This window comes from Pan troglodytes, chromosome 1, assembly GCF_028858775.2.
Source record: "Pan troglodytes isolate AG18354 chromosome 1, NHGRI_mPanTro3-v2.0_pri, whole genome shotgun sequence".
NCBI lineage: Eukaryota > Metazoa > Chordata > Mammalia > Primates > Hominidae > Pan > Pan troglodytes.
Genome location: NC_072398.2, coordinates 46812909 through 46834720, shown reverse-complemented (window position 1 = coordinate 46834720; position 21812 = coordinate 46812909). Strand labels below are relative to the sequence as shown.

General features: G+C 49.8%; 1 protein-coding gene across 11 annotated transcripts in view; it reads left to right on the top strand.

The window, feature by feature from the left end:
- LGR6 (leucine rich repeat containing G protein-coupled receptor 6) overlaps positions 1 to 21812 on the top strand; it is a 127629-nt gene that overhangs the window by 70833 nt on the left and 34984 nt on the right. For 7 of the 11 annotated variants that reach the window (XM_016935790.4, XM_054657666.2, XM_054657670.2 and 4 more), the window contains 2 exons: positions 13452 to 13667; positions 17929 to 18000. The exons of 3 other annotated variants lie outside the window; for them this stretch is intronic. In XM_016935790.4, coding sequence (XP_016791279.3) covers positions 13452 to 13667; positions 17929 to 18000 — 288 coding nt within the window. The remainder of the gene's footprint in view (positions 1 to 13451; positions 13668 to 17928; positions 18001 to 21812) is intronic. One more of the 11 variants, XM_063793654.1, reaches the window with a different exon arrangement.

Genomic DNA, 21812 nt, shown 5'->3' with positions numbered 1-21812 from the left:
GGACTACAGGCGCCCGCCACCACGCCTGGCTAATTTTTGTATTTTTAGTAGAGATGGGGTTTCACTGTGTTAGCCAGGATGGTCTCGATCTCCTGACCTCATGATCCACCCGCCTCGGCCTCCCAAAGTGCTGGGATTACAGGCGTAAGCCACCGCGCCCGGCCAAAGGTCATGATTTCTTGTACCTTACTGAGGGTGTCAAATAACTTCTACTACACCCTCAATAAATTATTTTCAGAGTTATGATCATCTTTTTTTCTTTTCTGAGACAGGGTCTCACTCTGTTGCCCAGGCTGGAGTGCAGTTGTACGATCTTGGCGCACTGCAACCTCCGCCTCCCGGGTTCAAGCAATTCTCCTGCCTCAGCCTCCTGAGTAGCTGGGACTACAGGCGCATACCCCAATGCCCAGCTAAATTTTGTATTTTTAGTAGAGACGGGGGTTTCACCATGTTGGCCAGGCTGGTCTCGAACTCCTGACCTCAGGTGATCCTCCTGCCTCAGCCTCCCAAAATGCTGGGATTACAGACATGAACCACCGCGCCCGGCCAGCATACATCTTTTTGTTTGTTTGTTTTTTCTCTATATATCTTCATAGGTGTTTTAGTGAGAAGGTAGCTAAGTTTTCCTCCATTTTAACTGGAAACAACTTGAGTGTGTTTGATTTGTTCCTTCATTTCCTCCCTAGGCTAGAGGAGAGGGATTATGGCTTCTGCACGGGGGTGTGGGTGTGGTGGGTACTTGTGGACCAATCAGTAAGGACTTGGAAGATGCTGAGTATAGGAGGGAACAGCACCATGTGAGGTTAGGTCAGGAGGCTCTAGAAAAGGAGTTTTAAGCAGAGCTTTGAAGAGAGGATGGAGAAACATCTTTCAAAGAGGGGCATCAACCTATACAAAGATCCAAAGATGAATAAACTATGTACTGTGGGACAAAGAGGTAAGGCAAGAGGCACATTTGCATATGAAATAGAGAACTGGGGGAGATCTCCTGAGAAATTATGCTGGTAAGACAGTCATTTCAGGGAAGGGATCTTGAAGCCCAAGCCAAAGAGTTTGGGGTTGACTAGAAGCCATAGATAATTCTGAGCAAGAGAAAAACAAGATTCCAACAGTGGGGATGATTGTGTAGTCTGTGTGAGTGGATGGACGGATGGATGAATGGAGAAATTGATGGATGGAGGGATGTGGGGCCAGGAAATAGGGAGGCTGGGGAGGGGAGGGTTGAAACTACACAGTTATAACCTCTCCAGTTCTCATACTGGTCACAGAGAGCCTGGGAGCTCTTGGGAATGAGGGAGAAAATAGATTGTGGGAAGGACTGGAACCCTGTGGGAAGCCAGGGTTGATATGGACTTTTCCCATTTCTTCTCTCCCTTCTCCTATGGTACTTTTAGAAGTGTTAATATGTGCCTGAGTTTTCCCTGGTGCCTATTACTATAAAGTCTGCTAGGACAGCTTTTAAGTGTCTTTAAAACTCTGGGATATCACTTCTATTCCCTAAGCCTCTGACATCACTGCCCCCTTTCTGGAGAAGCAAGTCGGGAAGATCTCCGTCGGCCTCTTCCTCTACCAACCACAGCCACCCTTTGCCAGGGCAGGCAGCCAGGCCTCAAGCAACCACAGGACCCAGCTCCCAAGCACATCTCAGACAGCCCACGAAGGTCCCCAGAAACCAGCCTGATGTCTGCAATTCAATGGCTGGAGGCTGGGGGATGGATGAGATGACTTTTTGTAGTTCCCACCCCAGGATTCCGGGATTATCACCCACAAAGCTGGCCTTCTGCCCAGATCTGTAGGTCTGTGTCTTTGGGGGAAGCTCCTAAAGGCTACACACAGAGGCACTTCCCTGTCTCCCTCCTGGAGGGTGGGTAATTATTTTTATATATTGCTGCTGAATAAAATACAAGGAATAGCTTGGAGGAATGCTCAGGTATCATCCTTTGATGTATACAAAGGAAGCACTTTCTCTGCCCGCCCCCCCCCCACCCCAGGGGTTCTTGCACACCCATCAATGCTCCTGACAGGTGGAAGGAAAGGAGAGTTGAGGCATTAGCATAGCCAGGAGAACCAGTTGGAATTGCCTTTGTTTTAATATCCCACCTTTGATCTATTGAGAGGCTGACAGTGAGGGGAAGGATCTTATTAGATGGCATAAATCAGAGCTGATGAAATCACTTTCCTCCAACAAGCTTTTCCCCTGGGTGAGGAGAGAGAGAAAAGTGCTGCTCTAGCTCCCACCTCCCCTCTCTCCTCAATTATAAGTGGGTATGGGAAGGTTAATTCAAGGCTCCATGCACCATCACCCCCACCCCACCTCTGCAGGGAAGTGGAGTTCTCACTCCAGCTTCTGGTGGCTCAGTTGACCTCCTCTGCTCCCCATGCTCTCTGTCACCATGGGACTGTCCCACCAGGAGTACTCAGGCTCCGACTCCCCAGAGTTGTCACTTTTGGGCTCTTCAGGGCTTGTGTGCTCTGTGAGGGCCTGGTGATGGGTTCCAGATGGGGAGAGGCACTGCTGGGATGCAAGGGATGAGCCCCAAGTGTTGGATGCTGCCAAGGAATGGTTCTCAGAGACCAGGGTCTTCATAGTTCCTCAACCAGTGACCTGGGAAGTGTCTCTGGGGGCCCCCCATTGCACTGTATGTGGGGGTGGGCAGGAATCGGTGAACACTGATTCCTTCTTCTTCTCCCAAGAGGACAAGGGCAGGAGAGAGGTGAACACTGAACTCAAAGAACACTGGACTCAAAACCAATGCCTTCTCTGGCTTTGCCATCTCTTTACTCTGTGACCTTGGACAAATCACTCGGTCCCTCAGAGTCCCCTTTCCTCCCTGGTTAAGTGGGGTCCCTGTTAGCTGTCACTTCCACTGCTGTGATCTCCCCATCAAGCAATCATCTGAACAATGCTGAAAGTGCCCATAACTGGATCCATAAAAAACACAGACTGAATATCCATGGTGGGCAAGTTTCAGGGAAAGAGGGGACATAGCCTGCGTCTTCAGGGGTCTTCCCATGTAATGGGGGAGAAAAGTGACCAAAGTGGGCACTTGGGTAAAGTTGTTCAAAGCTCTGAAGTTGGCCTTTTACTATCTCCCACCTCTATCGACCATCTTTCCCAGCTCCTCATCTCTCTGGTCCAAAGCTCCCTGTGTTCCAAGTCTGTGTCTCATTTTTAGAAGCTTCTCTCAAAAAGCTGTTCTCCACTAAAAGGCTACCTAATAATACTTTCCAGATTAAAAAAAAAAACAATAACAGGCAGCTTCTACACTCTAAAAAAAGAATATTATCCAAATGGTAGAATTTGGTCATCTTGAGATGCCTGGAGGTGGGGGAGTGGGGGTTGGCTACTCTGTGCCTCTGCACAACACCATGTGCTTGTAAGTTGCCCTGCCTGGGGACACAGGGACATAGCACAGAAGAATTTGTCCAAAGAATGTATAGGCTCTCGGACGGACAGAGCCACAGGGACTCTTGAAGCGAACCCCTCCTTGAGCAGGTGAAGACACTGATCCTGGAGAGAGGAAAAGGACTTGTCTGAAGTCATAGCGCCCTGTGTATCAGCAGGAACAAGACCTTTGCCAGCCTTCACATCCCCACCCCCACCCCACCAGAGTGGTCTTTCTCAACCCAGACTTCCCAATGCCTACAATTTAAAGTTCAGATCCATAAAGCCCCCAAGGACCCGCACGTTCTTTTCCCTACTACCTTTTGCATCTGACCCAAGCCCTCACTCCCTGCGTCACCCAGGACCCTCTGCTCAGCACAGATGAGTTGTTCTCCTCTCCCATGTTGTTCTTTGGTCAGTACCTCTGCACACACCCTTCTTTGCCAGAAATACTCATTACCCTCATCCACTTGGTGAAAATTCAGTTATTCCTCAAGACTCACATGAATGTCCCCTCTTTACTCCTTCTAGGAAGTTTGTCCTACCTCCGTGGCTGAAGGTTCCACACCCTTTAATTCGTTCCCTCAACTCTTGGTGCACACCATTTTCAGACACAGCCTCTCTTTTCCTCTCTCTCTAACGCGCGCGCGCGCACACACACACACACAATCACAATTGGTTATTTGTTAATCTTCGTTGCTAGACTATGAGTTCCTTGAGGGCAGGAACCAAATTCATTCATCTCTGTATCCTTCATGTCTTGTGTGGAACGCCTGGCTAATTTCTTAGAACTGTGCCATCCAGTATGGCATGTGTCAGTTAAAACAAAATACAATTTAAAATGCGGTTCCTCAGTCATGCTGGCCACACTTCAAGAGCTCAATAGCCACAGGGCGGATAATGAATATGTCTCTGCAGAAAGCTCTATTGAACAGTGTTGTCTTAGAGGATACCAGAGGCATACAACACCCAAGATGGAGGGATGATGGATCTGGGGAGTCCTTAGCTTCCCAGATTATATGTAGGTCAATGCCTGGCACCTGCTTGAAGGGGAGCTTCCTGTAACTGGGTCTGGAGTCCAGTCATATGGATTCTGGGCTTGGTGACTACTTCTAGTGCAGACATGCTGTTTAGTCCCTTTGGCTACAGCCCCAGTTTTCAGCCCCCTAAGGGCCTCGGCTAGGAGTGTACTCTTTAACTGAGAAGGTTTCTTTTCATTAAATGGGACAGGCCTTTCAGGACAAGCTCTGATGTTCAAATCTTGATAAGGAGAAGCCTTATCAATAAGCCTGAATTGAGTGGTAGCTTTGGAGTCAGACCAATGGCTTCATTCCTCTGAGCCTCCTTTTCTGCATGCAAGATGGGAAGCATAAGGTTCCTACTCCACAGGGCTAGCATGAAGATTAAATATGATAATATATGTAAATGCTGAGCACACCTGGCAATTAGCTCCTTCTCAATATAAAAGCTAAGGTTTTTATATTTTTTTATCAAACAGCAAAGTATATAGTCTAAGAGCTTCTCTGGAAAGAGACTATGTGTTATTCAAGTTTGAACCCTAGAACTAAGCACAAGGCTGGCATAATAGTAGGCACTCAATGAATGTTTATTATATTTAATCCAATCCTATTGAATTGAAGACAAAGGGAATGATACCATCTGTAATGAGAGGCATTTCAGGCAGTCTGATAGGTAGTGAGGGAGGGATGTGGGGGCAGTAGGGCTTTATGGAAGCCCTCATGAGACCATAAAGGGCCTTCACAGAATGCAGGCTGTGTTCTCCAGGAGAGAGGCTGGGAGGGGTGTCAGTCCGCGGGAAGGCAGAGGCTCATGAGCATCCGTGCCTGAGTTGGTGGAGTCTGTGGGTACAGATTCTGTGTGTTCCCCAGTCGAGCAAGCCCTCCTGCCAAGCAGGGCCAGGACATGCCATGGGCAGGGGACCCCACAACCCCATTGGAGCCCCGTGGCCCTCCGTGCAGAAGCTGGCACCTGGCACTGGCGGCTGGTGCTGGTGTGGGAGGCTGGGCCCTGCCGCCTATGGAAGGCCCAAGGGCATCTCCTCACTGCTCGGCAGGTGCCAGCCTGCTCCCTGCTGGAATCCTTGCCTTCCCAGGCAGGCTCTCGGTCAGGGCCGTTGGTCCCTCCAGGCAATCAACGGCTCCCACGTGGAATATTTTCCCCACAGAATAACCATTTCCATAGTGGCTGCTTTTTTTTTTTTTTAACTTTTAATATCCTCCCCCTTCCACCCTCCATTCTGTACTCCAACCAGAGACTGAGATGTCCCCCTCCCCACCCACATCTTTTCTCTATTCTCTCCCTTCCTGTGTTCAACTGAAAGTCAGCTATGTAGCCAAGTAGGGGTGGGGGATTCAGAGATGAAAACCAGCCCTGGGGTCGGCCAGGAGCAAACAATCAGTAATCCTGTGTCAAATGAACTGTCTTTGTCCTCAAGGTATCTCACCTCCTAGCCTCTTTCTTCCTCTCAAACGCAGAGTTAGGAAATGAGAACAGGAGAAGGCCTAGCCCACAGCTTTTGAGGATTTTTTAGTTTGGGAGCAGAGCCGACCTCATGGGCCTGCGACCTGTGTGGTTGCCAGGGCCCTGATAGCAGAAGGGGCCTGCACCTGGTTTAGTGTTCTATTGCCATCTTGAAGTTTTTTGTTTGTTTGTTTTGGAAATAGGGTCTCACTTTGTTGCCCAGGCTGGAGTGAAGTGGTGTGAACACAGCTCACTGCAGCCTCGACTTCTGGGATCAAAAGATCCTCCTGCCGCAGCCTCCTGAGTAGCTGGGACTACTGGAGCGTGCCACCATGCCTGGCTAACTTTTAAATTTTTTTCTAGAGAGGGTGTCTTGCTATTTTGTCCAGGCTGGTCACAAACTCCTGAGCTCAAGCAATCCTCCCGCCTGAGCCTCCCAAAGTGCTGGGATTATAGACATGAGCCACTGTGCCCAGCTGAGATTCTTAGTAATTTTAGAACACAGGCTTTTCATCCTCATTATGTAGCCACTCCTATTCAGGAGGGTCTTAGTGATGGGCAGCTTCAAGGAGAGAGGGAGGCAACCAGGCTGGTGTGGGAGTTTGGGCAGAGAAGCCCACTAAATTCAGCAACCTGAGTTTGTAAGTCACTGGAAGAAAGCTGGCTAGGGGCTCCCCTTCTCTGAGCTTTCAGCATCTGAAACAGAACCTTTGCCCTCCTTTCCTACTCTGCAAAACCCTGATAGGCTGGGGAGGGAAAGGGATACTTCAGGTACTAGGACTGGCTGGAGATACTTTCTTAGGATGAGACCATGTCATGGAAGAGACTCTGGAGGCATCATCTTCCTCTTCTTGGATGAGAAGTGGAATTCCTCTCTGGATGTGCCCCAGCCCTGTGGAGCCTACTTCATTCAGGCCCACCTTTCCTCATGAATTCTGGGTTTCAGTCTCTCTCTGCTCCTAAAGCCCTCTGTCCTACCATTGCCATGTCTTCTCATGTAATGTGGCTCAGAGCTAGGGAGGGGACCCAAGTCGTGGCTGACCTGAATGGAACAGAAGAGGAGGACACCTGCCCTCTTTCCCTTGCTTTCCTTGTCTCCCTTAGGGCACACTGACCTTTGAATTTAAAGTCAGCCTGCACTCAGGGAGCGGGTACTATGGCAAAGCCCTGAGCATGGAGCTTTGCACGAGTGATTGCTTTTAAATGAATATTTGATGACATCCATGGGTCAGCTAGAGGCCCACTCAGACCCCTGAATCTGTCCCCTTTATCTTGTATTTGACTAAGATCTGGTAGGATATAAGATGGATTAGAGAAATAAATCCCAGAAAGGGTCCACTAGATTGATTTAGTCCTCTGTGGGCTGTAAGGGCCCCTGGTTTCCAAATAGAGATATGCTTCTTGCATATCCATATCTTACACAAAGAACTGTGAGTCTCTCTGTCATTCCTTCGCTTTTGGGGAACCAGACTGGTAGAGTGAAAAGAAGCTCTGAGTTGTTTTGTTTTGTTTTTGTTTTTGCTTTTGTTTTTTTTTTGAGACAGAGTTTTGCTCTCGTTGCCCAGGCTGGAGTGCAATGGCGCGATCTCGGCTCACTGCAACCTCCGCAACCAGGGTTCAAGTGATTCTCCTACCGTAGCCTCCCAAGTAGCTGGGATTATAGGCGTGTGCCACCACGCCCGTCTAATTTTGTATTTTTAGTAGAGATGGGGTTTCCCCATGTTGGTCAGGATGGTCTTGAACTCCCGAACTCAGGTGATCTGCCCACCTCAGCCTCCAAAAGTGCTGGGATTACAGGCGTGAGCCACCACACCCTGCGAAGCTCTGAGTTTGAGTCCCAGCCCTACCACTGCCTTTGGGCATTTCTCTTTATATCTCTGGGCTTCAGGCTCCTCATATGAGACGAGTGAGGCTGGAAGGCTCCTTCAGGCTCTGACACAGTGTGATTCTTAGTGTACGCTATTGTCCTGGGTCGCTGTCAGTGGGTCACTTCTTGGTGTCTAACCTAAAGCTCTTCTGCTACGCTTGCTCCCTGTTAGGTCCTCATCTCATTTCAGTCAATTCAGACCAGGACCCTATGTCCCCATCTCCCTGGGATGTCCTATGACCTGGCAACTTTCACACCACATGCCCCTTGGGACTTGGAGGGAAGGGTCCCCTTCCTTCCCTCCCTGCTTCAGCCTCAGCCCTTAGCTGGGGGAGTATGAGAAGCAGTTTGGCCCTCGACAGGTTAAGCTGTTTCCCCAGAGCCTAAGCAAGCCCGAACTGGCCTGTGAGGTCCCTGCTAATCTGCCCCATTACTGCAGGTAAGAATTATAATCAGAAATCACTTGAGGGGCCAGGTCCACGTGGGAGAACGAGAGGCGCTGCTGGGGGTTGTTGATTCTGTTCCAGAGCTTAATTGGTATAATTGCTCTCTTCAGCCTGCCAAGCCAGAGTCCATCAGGATTGGCTCTCCCACCCTCTACGGGGAGCTGCTTAAAAAGGTCTTTTAGTCCCAAGTGGAGGATTCTGCTGGCGGCTCAGAGACTCCTTCAGCAATCCAATACCCCTTTCCTGGCTGCCAGATGGCAGGGGAGCCTAGGACCCCCCTACCCTAGAGGACTAGAGATCCCAGGGGAGCCTGAACCCTGACTTGAAAGGGTGGGGGAATTCTCCAGAGAGCACCTTATCCTACCGGGAGCTGGGTGGGGAGATAGTAAGAGGGGTTGCTCTATAGCCAGGTGTCGACCCTTAGGTGTTCCCAAGAGTCAGAGGTTCCTGGGGGCAGGGAGCAGGTGTCCAACAAGAAAATACAGGGGAGGCTGGGCGCGGTGGCTCACACCTGTAATCCCAGCACTTTGGGAGGCTGAGGCGGGTGGATCACCTGAGGTCAGGAGTTCGAGACCAGCCTGGCCAACATGGTGAAACCCTGTCTCTACGAAAATACAAAAAATTAGCCGGGCTTGGTGGCAGGTGCCTGCAATCCCAGCTACTCCAGAGGCTGAGGGAGAAGAATCGCTTGAACCCGGGAGGCAGAGGTTTCAGTGAGCTGGGATTGCACCATGGCACTCCAGCCTGGGCAATAAGAGTGAAACTCTGTCTCAAAAAAAAAAAAAAAAAAAAAGAGAGAGGGGAGAGAGGAGAAAGTTTAATAGAAGCCAATACTGCGCCTGTCTCCTGCTGCCTCCTCCACTCCCCTCTGTGCTTCGTGGAGTCTCCCTCTAAGGGGGTGTTTGTCCTCACTGTCTCTGGAGTGGGCAAGTCATCAAACCATACAGCTGAGGAAAGCAACACAAAAGGTTAAAGGAGGGTATCTGTGGCTACATCTGTGTGATGGCAAAGCCCACACCTTCCACATCACAGGAGCCCCCTGGGTCAGAGCTGCCAGATAAAATACAAATGTTGCATGGGACTTATTCAAACTTATACTTGCTTATCTGAAATTCAGATTTAACTGGGCATTGTCCCAAATATTACACAGGACATATTTATGCTAAAATTATTATTTATCTGAAATTCAAATTTAAATGGGTAGCATGTTGTTTTATTTGCTATATCTGGCAGTGCTACCCTGGGTCCATGCCCCACCCCCAAGCCCACCTGGCCTGAGTGTAAACGCCCCGTCTCTCTGCTCATCCCAAACACAAACACAGTCCTGGCCGATTTCTTCCATGTGCTCATTCCACCTTCTTCATTTGCCAGTTTTCTTCCTTTTCTCCTTTGGTGTGTCCCAGTTCCCAAGTACCAGGAGCAGGGCAGCAAACACCTCCCCTCTCCAGCCCTCAGCTGCTCTACCATGCCACTTAGGATATCATGAGCCAGGACAGAAGATAGTTTCTCTCTGACAGAGCGGAAAGAGGCCTGGAGGCTTAGCCCATCCAGCCCTTCCCTAAGAGGCTGAGAAAGTAAGGCCCTGTTTTAAGCCAGTGCCATGCTTGGCCCAGCCTGGCAAAAGGGCCCTTCCCAAGCTCTCCTGCCTATGGGTTACACAAAATGCAGGAGATGGACTAACCAGGACTGTAGGTTACATGTGTGAGCGTGCACATGCATGTGGCCAGCAAACGTGTGTACTCACACATACGCACATGCATAGCAAAGGCCACTTCCAAGTGCCCCCTGAGCTCACAGAATAAGTTTTCCCCTTGCCCTGCCCTGACCCACTTCCTGCCTGCCTCCTAGCACCTCCTTATGGTACATGGCCATCTTCTCAGCTCAGCCACAATCTCTGCCCTGGTGTCCCACCTGGGCAGGACACCTAGGTGAACAGGTGAGCAGGTTCTTAACCTCCCATCATGCACCTCAGTGCCAACACAACACAATGGTGAGGCACATGAGTTTTGACGTTAGACAACTTGGGTTCAGATTTAAGCCCTGCAGCTTACTAGTTGTGGGGCCTTGGGGGGCTTAATCTCTCTGTAAAATGGGGCTAATCAGAGCTACCTCAATGGCATTTTTGAGAAGATACAGGACACGGTACCTGGTATTGTATACCTGGCATATGACAAGGACTCAATAAATGGAGACAGTGATTATTATTGGTGTCATGGTTGTCACTGTAGGGATGTTCTCTGCCCTGAGCTTCAGAGAAGGAGGTACTGCCCCTCTTAGGGAGTCAGGCTTCCTGGGTCTGTTAATTTACCCATTAGGAAGGCAGTAGCAGAGAGCAAGGCCCAGATCTGCGAGATGTGTCAGGCCCCTCCCTGGCCCCACATCCAGTGGGTTGCTGGGCCTTATCAATGTGACCTGTTTGTTTGTTTGTTTGTTTGTTTTTTGAGATGGAGTTTCGCTCTTGTCGCCCAGGCTGGAGTGCAATGGTGTGATCTCGGCTCACCGCACCCTCCGCCTCCCAGGTTCAAGCAATTCTCCTGCCTCAGCCTCCCGAGTAGCTGGGATTACAGGCGTGTGCAACCATGCCCGGCTAATTTTGTATTTTTAGTAGAGACGGGGTTTCTCTATGTTGGTCAGGCTGGTCTCGAACTCCGACATCAGGTGATCCGCCCACCTCAGCCTCCCAAAATGCTGGGATTACAGGCGTGAGCTACTGTGCCCGGTCATCAATTTGACCTCTTAAGGATATCCAAAATCTCTGTTCCCTTCCCCCATCCACACTGGACCTGCATTCTCTTCCCTCAAGGCCCTCATTCATGACACCCCTTTCCATCTCTCCTTGTTGAAATCCTATCCTACCTTAAGAAGGCCATCTCAAATGTGACTTCTTCCGTGTGGTCCTAAGCAGGACTCAGGGCTTAGGTATCTGTCTGTGGTCTCTGGAAAATCTGGGACTAAGATGCTGCTCCCATGGAAAGGCCCTTCCCAGGGTTAGGAGGAGAGTCTAGGCATCTGCTAGGTGGGCATCTGCAGACGGGGGAAAGCGGGAGGTGAGAGCCCTCACCACAATAGAATGGGGTGTCAAAGCAGGACAGCCAGGATCCTCGACCATCCCTGGTAAGGGGGGCTGTCCAGGTCTCCTCTAGCTTACTGGTGTGCTTGGTCAGGCCATCAGTTTGAGGCTTGGAAGCAGAGGATTCAGAGGGCATGTATTCACTCATTTATTTATTGCCCATTTATTTAAAAACATTGAGTGCCATCTGCAAACTAGGCATTGCGCTGGGTGCTGCGAGTTCACAGCTGAATGTAGTGCCTGCTCTGGTCATATATGCAGGAGGTTGAGGTAGAGCCCTCATCTCTTGGAGTAATTTATGATCAAATCTAAGAACGAGGGCTCTCAGGACCAGCTGAGCACTAACCACAGCAGGAAATGGCTTTCTACAACCTCATTCAGTCTTCCTCTCTTCTCCAGCAATCCAAGGTCGTTAAATTGGAGCATCAGATCTGGAAAACCTAGCTCAGTGCTTTAAAAACATTAACGTGCTGATGAATCAATGAATCACCTGGGAGTCAGGTTAAAATCCAGGTTCTGATTTAGTAAGTCTGGGGTGGGGCCTAAGATTCTGCATTTCTAACAAGCTTCCAGGTGATGCTGGGGCTGATGGTCCATGGGAGTCCACATTAACACGAAGCTCCCCAGGGTGGTTCAGCCACAGACCATCAAGGGTGTGACGGCCACCACTGGAGAACCATGTCCAAGGTGACAGGCCTTGCCAGCAGAGGGCACTCACTGAAGGGCTTTTGGTCCCATCATGTCAAGTTTGATGTGGGTGGGAAGTCTTTCCTAACTACAGCTTTTGAAGAGTGTCCTGGTGAATGTGCTTTCACACCCAAGACTGCAGTGTTGGCCTATCCACCCATGGCCCCCTTGCTGGTGAGCTAGGGAGTGTTTCCCAGTGGTGCTTGAGGTCTTCACAGAGAGAGCACTGATGAGATGCTCAGGGAAAAGACAGAAGCACTGCTGGACCTTCTACAAGGGGGCTTGTGCTGTTGGGATGAAAGAATATCACCCCATCCCACCCTACTGATCATATCACTTCTCCTTTGGGTTCAGGATTATGGAGCTGTAGGGCCTTTGTGGATAAGGCTGGGGTTTCCATGGCTTAAATGCCATATGGCTATGTGAGAGGACCATGGCTCAGGGCTAAGCCTCGCTTCAAGATAGGAAAGTCCAGCAATAGATTCATGGTACAGGTCAGTTTGTCTGGTCTCTGTGAGACCATCTGCTTAGGGCAATAGGGGTTCAGCCCAAGTCCCAACCTGGGGCTCAGAGACAGTAGCATGTTGATAAAGGCTGTCATGGCCTGGGCACATGTGTAAAAAGCTAAGGTTGAAAAATCTCCTTGTTTTGCTGGGCTGCTAAGATCTTCTAGGGCTCCCATAAGTAATCCTCATATCACCCTAGAATCTCTGGTTATGCACAAGCAGGATCACCCACCATCTGTTCACCTGTTCTGAGAGGCAGCTAATCAAGAACTTCAACTGTGGCATGCAGGGGCCTCCCAGAGGTCATCAACTGAGCAAGAAGCCCCAGGACTTTAGCAGGAGCCCCTTGTCCCCTGGGCCCTTGAAGGGACAAGGAACAGGTGGTGCTAGGGATGGGTGACAGGGAAGGGCTTACCCTTTTGGGGAGGCATTTTTCTTTGGTTCGGTTCAGAGGGAGGACATTTCCCTCTGCCAATGCTGAGAACATCTCCATTATATGGTCTTGGACTATCATAGAACAGTTAGCAAGGTCGAGGTCACGCTCAGAGAGCAAGGGTAATATGGCATAGATTTGGAAGCCCGGGAGTATGGATGTGAAGGGAAATACTGGCTATCCACAAACAGGCTATGGGTTCAGCCTTGGGTCTGAGAGGAAGAGGTGGGGTCATTCATAGAAACATATGGTGTAGAGGATCAAGAAGGATCAAGAACTATGGGTTGGTGGGAGGTGGAGGTTGCAGTGAGCCAAGATTGTGCCACTGCACTCCAGCCTGGGCAACAGAGCGAGACTCTGTCTCCCAACAACAACAAAAAAAGAACTATGGGTTGGAATGGAGCCAAATATGGGAACTCGAAGAGGCGGGATACAGGATACATGGTGGCCAAGTCACAACTTTAGTCCCAGGGAACCTCAAAGGCCCTGTTGAGGGCCTGGCTGGCCCAGTCTAGCCCCAAAGCTTGGTCTGCATCTTGCCCTGGATTGACCCCTCTCCATCCTCTCTTCCACCAGGCGCCTAGATGCCAACCTCATCTCCCTGGTCCCGGAGAGGAGCTTTGAGGGGCTGTCCTCCCTCCGCCACCTCTGGCTGGACGACAATGCACTCACGGAGATCCCTGTCAGGGCCCTCAACAACCTCCCTGCCCTGCAGGCCATGACCCTGGCCCTCAACCGCATCAGCCACATCCCCGACTACGCGTTCCAGAATCTCACCAGCCTTGTGGTGCTGTGAGTGCTGCTCTGTTCCCCATCCCCAGTGGGGTCCTGCTGGGGGCTGGGGGCTGCATGTTTACTTGAGTTGGATTGGAGCCTGGCTAGCTTTGCTCTTCTTTGCATGTTGCTAAACCTTCTGGCCTCCCTTTGGAAAAGCATGAGGTTGACCATTCCCTGTTGATCCCATAGGGTTATCGTGAGGTCGAATGACATGAGAGCTTGAAAAGTGCTCTGAGAGTCACTAAAGGGCCAGGGTACTATAATCAGAAAATAGGAATTAAGCCATTATTTTCTTGCCATGCACATATAATAACTATACCTTGATAATTGGAATATAAATCAATAATTTCTTAAGTAATTTCTACCATATTTGACAATTAGATGATGCAGTCATATGCTTTGGCACAGGGATGGGATAAATTCATCTCATTTCCCAGGCCTTAAGAAGCAGAGAAAAGTCATCACTTATAATTAGACAGCAAAGCCCCATCACTGTAATTACCTGGGAGATAGCATCCCTGGCAGGAATTGGGGACTGGGGTTAACTCTGCCTCCCCAGTGGGAACTTTAGAGGGCAAATTAGCTCCCAGCTAATTGCTATGAATGATTGGTAAGTTCATAGGGTAATTACTAAAAGGGCTTGGAGGTCATGTATAATTGCTTTGGGTTACACACTAATTGCTGCAGGAACATGGCTTAGGAACATGCATGTTAGTGACTCTACTGGATGGTAACATTGCCCCCACGCCCCCCGCTTTTGAAGATCTGGCATGATTTTCTAAACCAGGGAATGGATGATACCTAGTTCCATTTGAGAGATGAAAAGGCAGGCACCAATTTGTTTGTCTAATTCTCTGTCCTGGGAAGCTGGAGAACCAAGGTCAATATCCTTGTGGACTATATTCTTCTGTCAGGGTGCCATACCCTCCCTTCTTCTGGGAGTCACGGGGCGGGGTGGGGGGGTATTTAGAGAGGGTAAACAGAACAAGGTGATTGGTTCTAACTTTGGTGACATCCCCGTGACATTGTGAGAGGGTGGGGTCAGGCCTCTGTGAGGGATAAGATTACTGGAGAAATAAGAACTTCATGGTTGGCCCCAGGTGGATAAGAAGGAGCAGGCATTTATTGAGCCCCCATGTGGTGTGCTGAAAACTCAAAAATCTGTGAGATATAGCCACTGCCCTTGAGGGGCTTTCAGTCCAATTGAAAGAGCAGAATAAATATGGGAAAAAAATAACAAATGATGTAGTGAAACTTATGCTAACACAGCCAGATGATAAATTCAGACTCATAGCAGCATAGATATGGTGGGAAGGCTGAGGTGGAGGGGAAGGAGGCTTCCTGGGGGAGGTGGGGTGGGACCTGGGCCTGGAAAGATGATGAAATGAAGAGAATGGGGACATTCCAAGCAGATAGCAATAAAGACATGGAGGGGAGAGTAAGCGTCTTTGGCTGCCAGTGACCAGGCCAGTGTGGCTGGAGCAGAGGGTCCCCATGCAGAGCTCAGGAGAAGAAGCTGGAAAGGTGCATGTCGGGACTTTCAAGGTCAGAACAGAGAGCTTGGCTTCTCTCTGCCCGTGTGGGAGGGAAGCTTGAAGGTTTTCAGGCAAGGGTTAAAAGGGAGTATTTTAGGAAGATTAATTTGAAGGCTGGATTGGAACCGAGGCAGACTGGAGACAGGAAGGTCAGTTCAGAGGTTCTTGGTATCAAAGTCCAGTAGTTTAAGGAGGTGGCAGAAGGGATGGAAGGGAAGGCATGACTGTGAGGGCTGTTTTGAAGGAAGAATTGACCTGATTGAGAGATTTTCAGAGGGTAGAAGACCAAGAAGAAGGGGAGTCATGGGTGACTCCAAGGTTTGGGTGGGAGCCAAGGAATTGGCCTATAAGTCAGGCCTGTTATAGATCTAGGAGAGATTGAGGGGAAGGCCCACTGAGGACAAGGAGGGACAAGGGACTAAGGAAAGAAAACCTACTGGTGCGGGAGCAAAGCTGATAGAGAAAAACTGGTCCCTTTGCATGGGGAGAGGTTAGAAACATTACCCCTTCATCCTTCACCTGCCTCCAACTCATGGGATGGAGGAGAGAGGCTTCTAGCAGAAGGTGACCTGTGAAGTGGACAGGAGGCTGGGGAATGCTGTCCAGGGACTACAGGATGAGCTGTAGGAAGGCCCAAGAGGAAGGTAAGGAAGACTGGATATGATGGGAAGCAAAAAAGATATTTGGTTAAAATCAAGGGTTGTACAGGGGCCTGGCTGGAGGTGTGAGCAGGCAAGCAGGGTGGAGGAGAAGGGGCTTCTCTTCAACCCCAACCCTGAGCTTTCATCATCGGGCTGCTCTGCCACATGTGGAATCTCCCTCACCACTGCTCTGGCACCAACAGGACCCTTAGGTAGCACGTAGTTGGACAGCAGTGGTGTCGTGTGTAATCTTGTCTCTTTATCTGGACTATATACCTCAACACCTCTCCCAGACTGGACCATTTGGGGTGCCCAAGACACCAGGGTTGAATGAGTGGTTTAGGCGAGGGAATTGGAGGCCTGGAGCTGGATGTTTAGCTGAGATGGTCTGGACCTGAGATACTGGGGGAGGCAGAAGGGGGTGGAAAATGGAGACAGGAGTTCAACAGCAGGTAAGAAGAATGATAGAGTTTGATGACAATTGGTTTATAGGTGTGAAGGAAATGGGAAAAATTAAAACTCCTCAGTAAGGGGAGATCACTCCCAGAAGGCAGTGTTTTCCCCTTTGGATCAGAAGCTCCCTGGGGACAGGAGTCTGTCTCCTGAAACGGAACCTCATGGAGCAGGTGGGTAAGGATGGGGAAGACAGACAGAAGCTTTAAATCCCCAGGCTCGCAGGAGTCCTGTCCTTACCCATCTATGTTGGGTGAGGCCTGCCCATTGCCTTTATATTTGAACAACATCTTGGAGGCCAGCCTGATTTTCTTCCCCTTGTCAGTGATTTCCTTCTTCTGCCTGAAGATGTTTTTAAATTCTTGAATTTAATAGTTTAACTAGGATATGTCACAGTATGGAATAGTCAGCATCTAATTATCCTGGAACAATGTATGCTTTTGAGCTGCAGCTTCCATTCTTTCATCATCTTAGAGATTTCTTTTGTGTTATGTCTTTGAATACATCTTCAGTCTCATTTTTGGATTCTCTGCTCCAGAAACATCAATTATGTTTGTGTTAAATCACCTTTATGTCTTCAGCATTTAGTTTTTGTTTTAACATTTTTGTCTCATTCAACCATAGTCACCATGATTATCTCAGGTTTTCTCTCCGACACCAATTCAATTTTTAGCAGTGTCTGCACTGTCCCTTGTTTTAAATTTATTGACTCATTTTTTTCAAGTGATGTAGTGTTGGTCCTCAACTTATTTCCTCAATCTACTGTGTCATTTTTCCTTTCACTTAAGAACATTCATCTTTGAAATATTGTTTTATTGGATTGTTTTGTAGCAGAAGGCTACTGTGATAAATTTCCTTGTGTTCCTGGTTCATTAGTCATCTTTTCTTCTAGGCTTGAAACTTTGCCTGTCTTTTGCATCCTCTTTCTTCTTGCTTTCTGTTTCCCTGTTGTATGTTTTCATAATTTCCATGTAATGTTGTTTTTTTCCGGCTTATGCTTGGATAGCTCTGTCCAGTTGTTCAAGCTGCATCACTTCGGGTCCCCCTTTGCCTGGAATGCTCTTCCTTCTGCTTGTTCAGTTCACCTGTCCTTCAAGGCCCTGCTCTGGATCACCACCTCTATAAAGCCTGCCTTGATTCCTCTGGCCTCACCAATCTGCCTGTTCTCTGAGTGTGTCTGTAGCTCTCTCCAGTTGTAACAGAAAGCTTCACCTTTAATTATATGTTGACTGCAGTGGTTTGCTGTTGGCTCCCATAAGTACGTCTGGCCACTGAGTCAGGCAGACTGGGTCCTGGGGAGCCCAGCCATAGAAGAAGCCTCAGACTTGAGCCCCTCTGACATCAGACCTGTCTTCTAGAGCTTAGGGGGAACTTGCTTTAGCCTTGGCCTGAGGCTCTCCTCTCCCTTTTTCCTTTAATAGGAAATCAATATGGGGTAGCCTGTGGTCAATCCAGCCTTGGAGATTGTGGCTTCAGAAGTCAGTCTTGGCCAGTCAGTTTGTTCCTGGAAACAAACGGATGGACCATTAGGGTCATTCTGTCCATGCTTCTGCCTACACTTTCCCATTCATGCCACCATGTGCTCTTCCATCCCGTGGCCCCAGTGCCGTGGGCACCCATTCTGATGCGTCTTTCCTTCCCGTGCAGGCATTTGCATAACAACCGCATCCAGCATCTGGGGACCCACAGCTTCGAGGGGCTGCACAATCTGGAGACACTGTGAGTTTTGAGGTCTTGGTCAAACTCTGTCCTGCCTGGTGATGAAAGCCTGGAGTCCTGGAGTGGAGGGAGCACACAGAGGGAAGAGCCAGCAGTCCTGGGATGCTGGGGTCTGGCCCCGGGCTTGTTTACCCACATGCCCCTCCCTGGCACTTTCTCTGGAATATCACTGAGAATGAATTTCTTCCTCCTTCAGGTGGTCAGAATGTGCCCTCTGGGAGTTCAGAATGGCCCAGGGAGTAGGAACCTGGGATCTCCCTGCGGGCAGAGACCACCAAAATAATGAAAATTCTGGACAGCAATGGGAACTGCAAGAAGCTCAAGGAATTAAAATATGAAGCCCGGGGAATAGAAGGCATGGGGGTGGGGCTGGGGCTGACTTGATGGCAGTTTTGACATCTGTGTAAGGGTGGCTGCTGACAGAAGGAAGAGTAATACTGCAGAGTAATGCTGGGACTGTTTGCCAATTGATCAAACTAGCTAAATGATTAATGGGGAGATGGCCCATTGAGCACTCTAGCCTTACTATAAGAAGCACCCAAGCTGTTGACTCTCAAAAAGCCATATTATTCACACATCATCATCCTGGAATTCAGTTAAGGTCAGAATACACCCAAACCCTCCTATCATTTCCTGTGGAGTCCTGCCAGTCCCCACACAGTGGGCTGAGTGGGCCCCACTTGAGCAAACAACTGGCTGGGCTCTCTAAGTGTGGCCGTTTCTGCCAGCTGGGGTCCCTCAGCATCCATGAGGGAGCTGGCTGCCATGGCCACCTGGTACAGGCCTCGGAGAGGGTCGATGGGGAGAGAAGGACCCCCAGGTCACCAAGTATGAGCCACTGAGGTTGGGGTAGAGCTCATGGTGTCAGGGGGATGGTCACAGTTTCTCTTACCCCCCACTTGCTCCACCTTGCCCTCCATAACCAACCCCCCTTATTCTCCACCCCCTCCCACATATACCCCAGGACATCACTCCTGACGTGAGGGGTTTTCAAGAATCCGAAGCAGCAGAGGAGAAAATGCTGAGTCAAGCTGTGATCTGGGAAGCAATGTACTGGGGAAAACCATTTGGGAAAACTTATCCCAGGAGGCCTGGGCTAATGGCATTTGTGGTGGTGCAGGGAAAAGTAATGGGGAGGCTGAGACCCAAGCTCCACTCTTTTTTCCTGTGGGCACAAGACCCAGAAGTGTGGCTGCTTTCTTGGGCTCAGCCTGAAGCAGGAGAAATGGCAGAGCCAGCCCAGCTGTGCCGGCATGCTCACCCTCCAGAAGACTGAGGACTGAGGTGTGGGGGACATGCCCTAGCCTGGAGGCAGGAAAATTGGAACCTCTTCCTGCCACTGTGCGTGACTTGGGCTACATGTTCCTCCCTCTCTAGCTGTCATAGACAGCTGGGCAGTTAACTCTGGACAGTCTAGCCCACTCAATCAACATCTGAGAAAATTGATGTCCAGGGAGGTGTCATGGCCTGCCCAGAGTTACTCCCTCAGTTAGAGACAGAGCAGATCTAGGGTGCATTAATGAGAAAACATACATGAAAGTCCCTGGGGGAGAGTCTGCTGTCCTCTTTTGTCTGGGTCAAATGTGAACTGTGTGAGCCTGCTATGTGCCAGCTGTTTGGGGGAATCCTAGATGTAAGAGATGGTGGTCATTACCCTGCAAAAGCCTGTGTGCCCTCAGCCACCTTCCCTCAGGAGATATAAGAGCTTTTAGGGCAGTGTTTGGAGTTGCCATGGATGAGCAGGGCAGGAGGGAGTCCAATGCCATGGGCCCTGGAGTGTGGGCGCTGTTAGCTTTGCTGGGAAATCAGTTGGGGAGGGGGTACATACACTGGCTATGTGTTGGCGCCTCTAAAAAGCCAACTAGCAGCTGTTTCTTCACTTTTGGGGCACACTGCCTAATTCTTTCTCAATTAGCCACTGGATTGCCGCGCAGGGCATTTGGCTCAGCTGATGCTGGCTGAATTACAGAGCAATCCTGCCGCTAAGCGCCCACTGTACCTTTCATCTATAGGAGCACTTGATTCCATCACACAAAGCCCAGGGCCTGCACCCACTTTACCAATGGGAAAGCCAAGGCTAGGAGCCTGGTGGCAAAGCCCTTGGCATCAGACAGCCTGGGGTACAGTGCCACTTCTACCAGCTGTGTGACCTTGGTAAAATCATTTGCCTCTGTGAGTCTCCGTTTTCTAATCTGAAACATAATGCCAGTAATAGTTAACTAATCTTACAGGGTTGGCCTGTGGATTAAGTGGGATGATGTGTGTAAAATTCTTACAAACCCTGACAAGCTGTATAGGAACCTGCCCTACACTCCTTTCTCCTTTCCCATCCCCTCCTCTGAGGGCCTCCATCTCAACAATACCCCCTTCTTCCTGCCCTTGAGGGGTGAGTTCTTCTTCCAACTTTTGATCTCCAATTAAAAAGGGGAAAAGTGTGTTCTTTATCCTCTGTTCCCCAGAGCATTTGCTGGGGAGCCTGCAGGGGCAGCCAGATGTGGCAGGGGGAGGAGTAGATGGGAGAATAAAAGGAGAAAGAAATGATAGTCAAACCTTTTAATTGTTGCATAATTGGCACGCTTTGCAGTCTCAGTTATTACTCTGGAGCTTTTCATGTGAGCTTCTCACTGGAAGGGTATTTCTCCCTCAGGCCCCGTAAATCTCTGCCACTTAGACTTCTCTCATCTCCGGCAGCAGAGGGAAGATCAAACCCCTGCGGCCCAAGCTGCGGTTTGGCTGGAGCTGTGGTTTGGCTCCTCTGCAGACTCCTCTAAGTGGGGAAAGCGGCCCCCAGCCATACCACCTGGGGAGGAGGGGCCAGGTGCGGGCATGCACACGCGTGGTCACACAGGCATCTGGAACTGCACAGCCAATCATGTGCACGTGCAGCACACATGCCACATGTTTCAAGCCCTACATGACCCTCACTCCACGTAGGCAGCCCCACCCCACAACCCAGCACAGCACAGAAATGCCCATCACAAATGCACCTGCAGCAACACACCCTCTGTTATGCCCTCAGCTCTGGAGACCAGGCTGTTTGGCTTCCAACCCTGGCTTTGCCCCTGCAAGCTGGGTCAGCCAGAGGAAGTAACTTCACCTCTGTGAGCCTCACTTCCTTCATCTGCACAATGGGCTACCTCAGAGATGGGGAGAAAGTGTGAGAGACATACACCATGCTCTCTTTTACTCCAAAAGAGCCAGCAAATCCAAGTCATTTGGGCAGGGTTCAGGGGATGGGCACTGTTAAGACCTCTCTCTTGTTTAGCAGAACAAATCGTGCCAACTCCACCCGCCCCACCCCCTTCCTACAGAAACCTTGTTGCCCTCTGGGAAAGTCTGACCTCGTAGGAAGGAAGCTCCCAGGACATTTCTCCTGATGTAGTCATCATCATTCCAGACTTTGCCAAGAAACCTCAGCCAGAAGCAGACAGGTCATGCTCCATCCTGCATCCACAACTCCTTCCTACTTCCACAATGAGGATGACCCGAACTTGCTGGGAAATTGAGAATCAGAGGTGGTCTAGTCCCCAGACTGTGAAGTAGTATTTCCACTTAACCAGGTCAGACCAAATGTAGGTATTTGGGGGTGAGTTGCCCATGTCACTATAATTTGCAAGTGACAGTAAACCACTAGAAACCATACCTCTTGCTTCGTAATACGTTGCTTCATTTAGCACTAGCTCCGTCAAGGTCAGATCAATCATAGGACTTCCCAGGTATCTAGGCTGAGAGATAAGAGAGCATGGTGAAGAACATTTCTAGGAAGGTTTTCCCAGGAGGTCTCAGGACCTGAAACCCTAGGTCAGTGTTTG